This window comes from Eschscholzia californica, unplaced genomic scaffold (assembly GCF_041429995.1).
Source record: "Eschscholzia californica isolate CP2 unplaced genomic scaffold, dmEscCali1.0.p SCAF_6, whole genome shotgun sequence".
Classification (NCBI taxonomy): Eukaryota; Viridiplantae; Streptophyta; class Magnoliopsida; order Ranunculales; family Papaveraceae; genus Eschscholzia; species Eschscholzia californica.
Window position 1 is genome coordinate 29,563,921 of NW_028238483.1, and position 10,363 is coordinate 29,574,283.

The 10,363-nt window shown below is 36.9% G+C and overlaps 3 protein-coding genes across 3 annotated transcripts; 2 read left to right on the plus strand and 1 right to left on the minus strand.

The window, feature by feature from the left end:
• Positions 1–509: 509 nt before the first annotated feature.
• Positions 510–2,815, minus strand: PUT5 (Amino acid permease family protein). The gene is made up of 2 exons (XM_086649162.1): positions 1,548–2,815; positions 510–1,256 (listed from the first exon to the last, which is right to left on the minus strand). The coding sequence occupies exons 1-2, from the start codon at positions 2,495–2,497 to the stop codon at positions 719–721; spliced, it is 1,488 nt and encodes a 495-aa protein (XP_086505288.1). The 5' UTR covers positions 2,498–2,815; the 3' UTR covers positions 510–718.
• Positions 2,784–6,199, plus strand: ERV1 (Erv1/Alr family protein). Its single transcript, XM_086649163.1, has 6 exons — positions 2,784–3,125; positions 3,294–3,371; positions 3,580–3,627; positions 3,761–3,825; positions 5,706–5,783; positions 5,945–6,199. Exons 1-6 carry the CDS (start codon positions 2,940–2,942, stop codon positions 6,054–6,056), a joined length of 567 nt encoding a protein of 188 aa, XP_086505289.1. The 5' UTR covers positions 2,784–2,939; the 3' UTR covers positions 6,057–6,199.
• A 2,556-nt stretch (positions 6,200–8,755) lies between these two features.
• Positions 8,756–10,363, plus strand: LOC147533328 (small ribosomal subunit protein uS14z/uS14y/uS14x). The gene is made up of 3 exons (XM_086648486.1): positions 8,756–8,891; positions 9,840–9,939; positions 10,152–10,363. The coding sequence occupies exons 1-3, from the start codon at positions 8,830–8,832 to the stop codon at positions 10,158–10,160; spliced, it is 171 nt and encodes a 56-aa protein (XP_086504612.1). The 5' UTR covers positions 8,756–8,829; the 3' UTR covers positions 10,161–10,363.

The window sequence follows — 10,363 nt, forward strand, 5'->3', positions numbered from 1 at the left end:
CTCTCCAATATCTTTTACTCTCTTTCAAATCTCTCACCCCATCTTATCAACTGGTCTTGGAAAACAAATTGTGAAAAGGAATCGGAAGAAGACATGGACGACAATGAAGCTTTTGATGATAGTAGGAGTTTTCTTTTTTCAGAAAATAATTAAAACTACCCTTCAGATGTCTAGGCTACAGCATTATGATCTCCCGTTAATATGTAAACTACAGTCTAGAAGGGGGTTTTCGCCGATTAGTTCGTTATCATTTTATTTATTAATAAAAACTAAATATATTCTATCCCCTGGTGCGAAAATCTGAAGAGGTTCTTATACTCAAATATAGAGAGAAAAGGGACATCGATCTTTCAGATTCTAGAGCTCAAGCTGAAGTTCTGTAGGTAATTCGTTACCTAAAGGTGTGATAACAGAATATTATCTAAAACTCGATAATGTGGAACTCTAACGAGCACATATCAGTACATCGAAATAATAAATGACAATTATCAAAGATCAAAACAGGAGTATTATCTAAAAACTCAGGACAATGATTTCTATACTCGGATAAATCATTCATGTTATTGTGGAAAAACTAAATCAAAACAAAGAACTACATTCTAGTATGATGTTACAAACAATAATTCTACAACAATATTACAATCGTATTCTGCTATCTATCTATCAAGATTCAAAATCGTGTTCGCGTATAAGTGTAAGTTACAAGAATCAAGCATTTCTATTCCAACTTTAAGACTTCCTCTAACATGATTTCAGAAGATTGTTCTTCCCTATTTTTAGACTGAAATTCTGTCAAAAGGCTCATGGAAACTTCACCTTCGACTTGATGTTCTTGAGACAAAACTGATGATGTTTCTAGACAATTACCGTATGGATCAATAGATAAAGGTTCAAATTTAATCCAATTCCTCTCTTTTGCTTGCAAAATAATAGGATACAAAAATAACCCAAGTATAATAACACTTCCACTTACTAAAAGAGTTTTAACCGAGGCAAGACACATAACAAGTATAAGCAGAATTGATGGGAGAAGGCATAATATTGTTACCCCAAATGTATTTAAAGGAACTCTATAAGGTCTGCGAAGATCTGGCTTCTTCATTCTTAATCTTATAAATGCTGCAAATTCGAGAAGCATTCCGATTGAATATAGAAAATTAAGAAATTCTATTATTTCTTGGAAGCTCATCCATGATAAGAACACAACTCCTGTTGCTGAACATAAGATGCTTATTGTGGGTGTCCCGTATTTTGATCTACAAGATTAGAAAAGTAGGTCTTAAATCGCATATTTCTATCTGTATAAGGTAAATTATTGTCACTCAAGATTGGATTAACTCGAGTCTGATTTCAGAATGTTTGTTTTTTATAGAACTCGTGTTTACCTAGCAAAAAAAAAAAACAACGTTTGAATCTGATGGCTCGGATTTCGAAAAGTCATACCCGGACGAGAACAAACATCACATAAAGTTAAATATCTCGATTAAGCATGTATGGTGAAAATGAATGAATATTCATTTGAAATAGAATGACCGAAAATAACTAACCTTGAAGAGAAGATAGTTGGAAGCATTCCCATTTCACTCATCCCAAGCAATTGAAATGCATCACTACTCATCTCTGCTTCAAATAATCCCATATTAGACATTGCAGCAGCTGCTTGAATCCACCATTTCAGCCAAAACCCTCCTATCAAAAACCCAACTTCTGCAAAATACCCATCACTCCATTCACTTGATCTAGAGTCTAAAGCTCCAGTACCAGCAAGAAGTGGAATCAAATATGAACAAACCACCAAAACGACAGCTCCAAGAAGCGCTTTTGGGAATGTTTTGCTAGGGTTTTCAACCTCCCCAGCCAATGTACTTGCCTTATCCCAATAATTCAAATTCCAAAACATACTATTAAAGTATCCTCTCCAATCTACTTTCCCAAAATCCACAATTAACCATTGTTTAGGTCTTATTCGAGGAATCGAGAGAATACCCATTACTAGAAACGGGCAAAGCGAAAAGATAGCAAGAGCTATAGATGCAAACCCAACTATATTAAGTCCTCTATAATTCAAATAAGTTAAGGAAAATGTGATTCCTAGTAAAGCAGGAATTCGAGCAACTAAACGATTGAATATAGGTAATGAATGCTTTAAGTAATCAAGAAATAAAACAGGGTATAAGGCATTATCCATGACACCACTAAACCACTTCCAAAACCCTTCTTGAAATCCCCAAAAAGGTCCAAAAGCTGCTGAAATCCAAAGAACATACCCACCATTTTCAGGGAAACTTGTTGCTAGTTCAGCTGTAATTAGGGCTTCTGGTATGCTCCAAATTAGAGGGAAAATTAAGAAACCAAGTAAAGCTAAAAGAGGACCACCTCCCGCCCTAACTGAATCTTCAACCCCAAAAGGTCCTCCAGAGACTTCATAGAAGATTAGAGCTATTAAAGGAAATAGGGTTAATTTAGGACTTGCTTTACCACTCACATCTTCATCCATCAAACAAAAAACCCAAAACCTATTCTTTCAAATTCAACAAATATTTAGTCTGGAGCATCTACTTGAAGACCTAGCTTTCTCTCTAAAATTTACAGAATGGGTTTGGGAGAAAGATCTGTGTTATTAGTTATTCCATGGAAATCCCATCCAATTAGATTGAATAGCTTAGAAAACTATGAACAGAAAGTCAAGGGTTGATTTCAATCTGTTCAGTTACTACCCAAATTTGGAACCTGATAAATTAGTTCTGGTTCTTTGATTGTTCTTGTTCCAGTACTCTCAAAGGTGGGATTGGAAATATAACATTATTTTGGGTCTGGTTCCAGTCTCTCTCTCTCTAGTTTTTGAACCGAACCTGGTCTGAAAATTTCTGCTTCCAGAATTTAAGTACTTACATTAGGATTGATTCTAGTTTTACTTCTATCTCAACTGAACTTCAAAAATGTCAGAAAATCATCAAAACCCATTTCAAATCATCTTTAAAACATATGAGAATTTGTCAAAGTGCATTCAAACCCATTTTTCACCACTCTTTTCAAGTTCATCTTCATCACCATCATCATCCCAAAGGGCTCCCTTAGATGGAAATCTGACGTTTTCTCAACCCACTATAGAGAACTTGTCAAAGGTGCATCCTTTACTTAATTCTTTCTGTATTTGATGTTTTATTGTTTGAATTACTTCTTTCATTGTTGCTCATTACCTGTTCGAGGAAAATACTTACTTGAGAGTTCTGCTAGTTACCCTGCTCACTTGGTTCTTTCCTAATGGATGGATTTTGGGTTTTCTATTTCAGCCAAAATCTGCTAAACCTGTGACAAAAGAAGAGCTGGGGAGGGCTACTTGGACTTTTCTGCATACTCTTGGAGCTCAGGTTCAACATATAAGTTTTCTTCTTGATTTATCTTTTTGTTCAAATTCATAACATTTTGTTCCTCTGGGTAAACAATTATTCGGCTTCCGAATGAATGTATTCAACTTGCCAGGTTCTTGGTCCTCTCCAAACACCCACCTTGGGAAAAGAATGTCCAGTGTAACTTCTCTTTAACATGTCTAATTGATTTGTTATTTTACATCTTCAGTATCCCGATCGTCCTACTAGGCAACAAAAAAGAGATGTCAAGGAATTGGTATGTATACTTTCTCTTTTCGGATTTCTGGTCAGACACTAGAATGAAGCAAATACTAGTTAAAGCAGGAAGCAAGCACACCTCATTAGTGGCACATCGAAGTATGACTAACAAGAATTTGCTTGTCATGCAGATGGCAATTTTATCGAGGATGTACCCTTGTAAGGAATGCGCAGATCACTTTAAGGAAGTCCTGAGGTAAAAAAAAATCATTTTCTCCAAGTTATCCACCTATGTCATCCTAGATTAGTGAAGTTGAGATTTGATTTTTGTTTGAAGAATATATAGATGACTGTGTTACTTTCCTAAATTATTCAAATAGCCTTGTCTATAAGATATTGCTATTACCTTCTCAGTTGCCCAAATAATCAAGATGTTTGGTACAACGTTTCCAGATACTCTCCTCCCTATTGCGTACTGCATACCAGATTCCCCATATCCTTTTCGGGTGGGTGCACGTCCGGCCCTAAAATTAGCGTACAGGTTAATTAAACCAAAATCTTTCTACAAGACTCTATAACCTCGAGTAGTTTAGTAGTTAATTACGCGTACCAGTACCCGTACTGGAGCTATCTGCTTATCAAGTAACATTAGTTTGGTTTCTATAATAGAGGAGAACAGACGTAGTACATAACTACATATCAAGTGATGTTATGTTATGCCTAATGTTCAAGTCATCGTAATAGTCAAAGTCCTCATAACAAACAAGTCTTCGAGCAGTTTTTGGTTTTACAGGCATGTCCGGCAATGTGTTTCTAGTACCTCTATTGACGCTTTTGCAGACACTTTTGAGAGCACTTTCTCTAACCTTTTCCTGACACTTTTTGGCCACCTTTTAACTTCACTTTTGGCGATGCTTTGGCACGTACCTTTTAACTTCACTCTAGATGAGTTTCTTCGGGCACTTTAGACAATGCTTTGGGGAATTTACGGCGACACTTTGCCGAAACTTTATTAGAACCCTCTACTAAAAGTGCCTGCCAAACACGCCTAAAGTCCCGCTGACACGGGTGCAAAAGATTCGTTAAAAGTGCAAGAATTGGGTGAGTGCACATCCGGCACCCTAAAATTAGCGTATCGGTTAATTAAACCAAAATCTTTGTAAAAGTCTATAACCTCGACTAGTTTAGTAGTACAAGATTTGGTTTAATTAACTTGTTAGATTGTAAGATTTATGGAGGTAGGATGTCTGACTTAGTCTGAGAGTAGGTATCTATTATAAATGCATCATAAAGAGTAAATGCTGTCTAGGAAAATAGTCCAAACCGTACTGTGATCGAAAATCACGTACTGAAGAAGTATAGCTAGCGTAGCCGATACTCACATGCTAGCGTACCAGTACCCGTATTGGAGCTATCTGCATATCAAGTAACATTAGTTTGGTATCGACTTGTCTGGACATGAAATGGGGAACTTGTGGAGAAACCAATGGGTGGCATGGCAATAGTTGTCTGGTTTTTATAATAGAGGAGAAGAGATGTAGTACATACCAAGTGATGTTATCTTATGCCTAACATTCAAGTCATCGTAGTAGTCAAAGTCCACTAACACACAAGTCTTCGAGCAGTTTTGTGATGGTTTCACAGGCATGCCCCGCAATGTGTTTCTAGTACCTCTGTTGACGCTTTTGCAGACACTTTTGAGGGCACTTTCTATAACCTTTTCCTGACACTTTTGAGCCACACCTTTTAACTTCACTTTCGGTGATGCTTTGACGCGCACCTTTTAACTTCACTCTAGATGAGTTTCTTTGGGCACTTTAGACAATGCTTTGGGGAATTTACGGCGACACTTCGCTGGAACTTTATTAGAACCCTCTACTAAAAGTGTCTGCCAAACACGCCTAAAGTCTCGCTGAGACGGGTGCAAAAGATTCTCTAAAAGTGCCTGCAAATCGTCGTCACCTGGAGTAGATAAATCTGTAATCCATTGACAAATCAACTCACTTATGCACCTCTCATTTAAAATCCTTCTAAAGGAACAAACCATTGAATTTCTTTCTGGAACTTCATTTTACAGATTGTGAAATACATTATTCCTCAGCTGATGACTCTTTCTCTGGTTTTCATGTTTAACAGTGTGAATCCTGTACAAGCAGGATCGCAAGCCGAGTTCTCTCAATGGCTATGTCATGCACACAATGTTGTCAACAGAAGGTAACTTGTACATTATGTACTTTACATAACATAGGGTTTTCATGCTACATAGCATTGCGTCGTATGTGGCAAAGCTGCACAATCTTCCGTACCAATTTCTCGTCTAACAACATCTGAAATTTCACATACTAATATGAATTTGTGATATTTGTTTCAAACAGTCTTGGAAAGCTTGTATTTCCCTGTCAACGAGTAGATGCAAGATGGGGTAAACTCGATTGCATAGAGCGTGCATGTGATCTCGAAGGCAGTACTATGAAATTTGATAAGTGAGCATTGAGTAAACATGTAATTACATTCACAGACCATAAAGAAAAAGAAACAAAGGTAATTCTTATAAGGGTATTTGTGCATAATTATCTGTTCGTCACCATATTCTAATTGAAATGAAATCATATTTATGATTATTCTCATCATCTCATGTTATTTGCCTTAGTTTCCTCTGTACCCTGAAGTATCATGGAACTATAAGAGTTTAGGGCAGATAGAAGTATCATATGGACCATATATTTAGACCTCAATTTATGGATAGTTTCTTAGTGATCATGATAAAATCTTTACTACCCTCACAACAGCCATAGCAACCTACTATTCGATGTTGTCTTACACGTTGCGTTTAAACTCAGTAATGGCTTTATCTATCTAGCCACACAAATTTTCATATTTGAGGTATTAAGACCTTAAATACTTCCAATTTTTTCTTTGTGTGTGACGAGTAGATACAAGGACAATTAAACGTCTCCGGAGGATTTAGAGCATCTCCAATGCAACACTCAATCTTAGAAACTCCGACTGCCACTTAGGATTTTTAGAGTTTTTTCTTAAAAACCATCTCCAATGCAACACTCTATTTGGATCTCTAAGATGACGTGTCGAGGGTGGAATAGTGTCCTCTTGAGATATCTCTAATTGTCCACGTCATCAATATTTGATTTTCAACCAATAGAAATCGAGTCTTCTATATTTTTTAAAATAACTAATTATTTATTTACAAAAATAACTAATTATTTATTTACAAAAATAACTATGACACATAAGTAAATAAGATAAGTTTCGAGTTTTGCATTGGAGACACAAAAAAATTGAAGATCTCTATTGACGCCACCTAGGAGTGAGAATCTCAATTGGAATTTGACACATAAGGTGAATAGAGATTTTTTTGAGTTTTGCATTGGAGACGCTCTTATGTCACAAATTTGGCATCCAACCCCTGTCAAACAAAAATAACAAATGCAAGTAGGGATAATACCCCACCATAAATATACTAGTATTTAGGGGCGGACCCTCATTCAAAATGGAAGAAAACATAATTTATCTGACTAGTGGAACCACATTGAGCCCCTCACATCATTTTGGCTAGAATGTTAGGAAGACCAACAAGAATAACACTTGCTCCAAAAGAGTTTCAAGAAAGCCTTGTCTTTTCTACATAGCAATGGTGTGGTTACCGTCAAAGATTGATAGATCACTTAGGTATAAAACTTCAACAGCTGATAAAGGGGATAAATCTTATTGCGAGTTGTTGATTTTCGTGAAGATTACTCAACGTAGGATAAGACGACGAGTATTTTGTGTGGGTATAGTTTCACATGGGATAAGAGGTATCTAACAAGCAAGAATATAATACTTAAGATGACTACAAACTTAACATGGTATCAAACTAGGTCCACTTAAAAGCTACGGAAGCACCATGGCACCTGAAAACGTGTTAGGCTGAATGAATGCCAACGTGAGGGGGCGTGTGAGAATAGTCTCACATGAGAAAAGAGGTATCTAGCAACTAAGAATATGATATCTAGGTCCCATTCACTAATTGTCAATTGATTTTGAGTTGAATGAACACAAACTTAACAGTTTCGTCAATACCAAAATGATTTTTATTTTAGGCATGTAGTCCTAGTTCCATGAAATATTTGAGGAGCAATGTCAAATTATTCCTTAAATAAAATGATCAAAGATAAACTTGAAACCTTAATGATGTCAAATTATTCCTTAAATAAAATGATCAAAGATAAACTTGAAACCTTAATGATGGACGCCTGTAGAACATCCCACTTGTTAATGAACAAACACACTACAAGTTAGGGGTGGGAAACGGATTAGACTGGTTCTCCACAGTCACTTACTCTTTCTGTCCATCGGAACGGCCAAAATCTCAATTTATCCGTTCGGACATCCGGACAAGCTGGGCTGACACTTGAAAAAACTTAGTGGTATGTTGTCCGTCCATACTTGCCTAAATTGTCGCGCAATCCATGTATCGGACCGGTCGGGCTCAGGCACAATATTATTATTTTTTTGTTTGAGTGCTTATAAGATACTCATTCAGATTTCACCCAAACAAAGTCCATAAAGACATTGTCCCACATTATAATCTCTTTTAGATGAAAAAGATATTAATCTTTATAAATAAGAAACGTAGTTTTTCCATTCATACACATGTAGTGTAGTCTGAATGCTAACTATATTAATTGATTATAACTATCTATATACAATTAAAATGTTTAAGTCGAAAATATCAATAGGTCGGGCTTATCGGTCGGACTAGAGAAGAATGCCAGTTAGAGTCTTTTGTCCGTGCCTGTCTCGGACAGCGAGCACCCACGGTCACATCGTGGGTGGTTCGTGAGCGGATCCGAGGTGGGGGGCTTTCTTCCCCACTCCTACTACTGGTACTGTTGACCCAAAAAAATAAAGAGTAGACAAATGACCCAAAAATTAGGCTTTCCATTGAGCTGGGCGGGTACCGGTTGCCTATCGGGCGGGTTTAATGGGCCGGAACTCGGATAAGACAGCTTACCCGAGTCCGGCCCCCTCCCCGACCAAAATTTTGGGTCGGGCCCGTTCGAACCGGTTTCTTCTCAGTCGTCGGGTGTCAACGGACCGGGTGGTTAGGGCCGGGTTTCGGATTTCCAGACCATTTTCCCGGCCCTAGAGCTGTCTATAAAACCCTAATACCTCATTTTCTTCTTACTTCTGAAATTTCTCTCTCTCTGCCGATTAGGGTTTTTATTGCTTTCATCTTCTAGCAGTAGGCGAACAAATCATGGGGCACGCAAATGTCTGGAACTCTCACCCAAAGACCTACGGGCCTGGCTCCCGTACCTGGTATGATTTTTGTTTTTTCATTTCGTTTCTTTTCCGATTTTTTAATCTTGAAGTTGTCTGATTTGAGTCTGTAACTAGCTATTAACGATTTCATATGATGTTAAATCTTGTTTCTTGATAATTACTTTAGAATAGAATTCGAACTTTCAATCATGTAGCTCAGAAGCCTCATCTTATTAGATTGCTGTATATTTTCTTGACCTAATCGATCCATAAGGTTTTTAGTTCAAAGTAAAATGATGTTCATGTACATCTAAGTTGGTGTTACTTTTTATGTGATTGTTGGAATCAAAATCTATACCTAAGTTGTTTAGGCCTGTAGGTGGCACATTCAAGTTTTTGAGATGATGGGACTCCTAATTCGGACTTATTGACAAACATTAAGATGAGGTAGATAGACGAGTGGGACACAAACACAGACTATCTGAATACTAAAGTTATCGACACCATATATTAGCACTACTGAAGTTAAGTTATCGACACCATACATTAGCTCGTTAAGGTTAGATTGGTTACTTTCAGTAGGCGTTAATGTATGTTAATTTGCTTTTATGTTCTCAAGCCCCTCATAAGTTTCTTTTTCTGTGTACCCTCCATTTATACTAATACTTGGTAACCATAAACATAGGCAATTCTACGGGGACAGGTTGAGACTCTTTATGCTTCATGGCTTACTTCAGTAGTGCTTAGTTCTTTATCTCTCGATCTTAATGCCTTTATTGTGTTCTTTGGTTGTTGCTATTCAGTTGTCAATTCTTGCTCGTCTTTCAATGTTTCAACTTGTTTTATTTTTCCTTATCAAGGAAGGAATCCTAAAATTATTTTTTGAGGAAGTTGTTGTCATTTCTATTCTTCAATTGCCATCTTACGTCTCATATGTTTATCGAGAGAACCGTTCTCTCAATAATTTTTTAATCTAAATGTCTAATTTTGGTTAATTTTCCACAGCCGTGTGTGTGGAAACCCACACGCCATCATCCGTAAGTACGGCTTAATGTGCTGCAGACAATGCTTCCGCAGCAACGCCAAGGAGATTGGTTTCATTAAGGTCAGTTATTGAATTGTCAAGACCGTTCCTTTTCTCAGTTTTGCCTCATTTCACTCTTTTCTTGTAAAGATTTGCTATGCCTAATAACTTTAGAATGATTTATTATGTTTCAGTTTACTTTGCTCTGACATAGTTTGTTCGTGGAACTTTTCATTTGTTTATTGTTTATACACAAACAATCTCGGTCTAACAATAACTACTCTCCTTTTCAGTACCGTTAAATGGCGAAAGACGAGTAGCTGGATCTGTTTAGCAGGCGAAAATGTTTTGGGTTATAGTTGCTAAGTTTTTAATTTTTGTCACTTAGGTTTGAATCGAAACTGACAGTTCCAGTTGTTGCTTTGATATTGAATGTGACTGAAAGTTACTAAGTTATAAATTTTTCACGGACCATAAAGAAAAAAAACGAAGGTAATTCTTATAA

Bases quoted from the DNA above. Each gene is read 5' to 3' on its own strand.
- LOC147533328 (XM_086648486.1), top strand. From the start codon at position 8,830: ATGGGGCACGCAAATGTCTGGAACTCTCACCCAAAGACCTACGGGCCT. The intron at 8,892-9,839 runs GTATGATTTTTG...AATTTTCCACAG, and splicing joins GGGCCTGGCTCCCGTACCTG to CCGTGTGTGTGGAAACCCAC.
- PUT5 (XM_086649162.1), bottom strand. From the start codon at position 2,497: ATGGATGAAGATGTGAGTGGTAAAGCAAGTCCTAAATTAACCCTATTT. The intron at 1,257-1,547 runs GTTAGTTATTTT...CTAATCTTGTAG, and splicing joins CCAACTATCTTCTCTTCAAG to ATCAAAATACGGGACACCCA.
- ERV1 (XM_086649163.1), top strand. From the start codon at position 2,940: ATGTCAGAAAATCATCAAAACCCATTTCAAATCATCTTTAAAACATAT. The intron at 3,372-3,579 runs GTTCAACATATA...TTACATCTTCAG, and splicing joins TGCATACTCTTGGAGCTCAG to TATCCCGATCGTCCTACTAG. The intron at 3,628-3,760 runs GTATGTATACTT...CTTGTCATGCAG, and splicing joins AAAGAGATGTCAAGGAATTG to ATGGCAATTTTATCGAGGAT.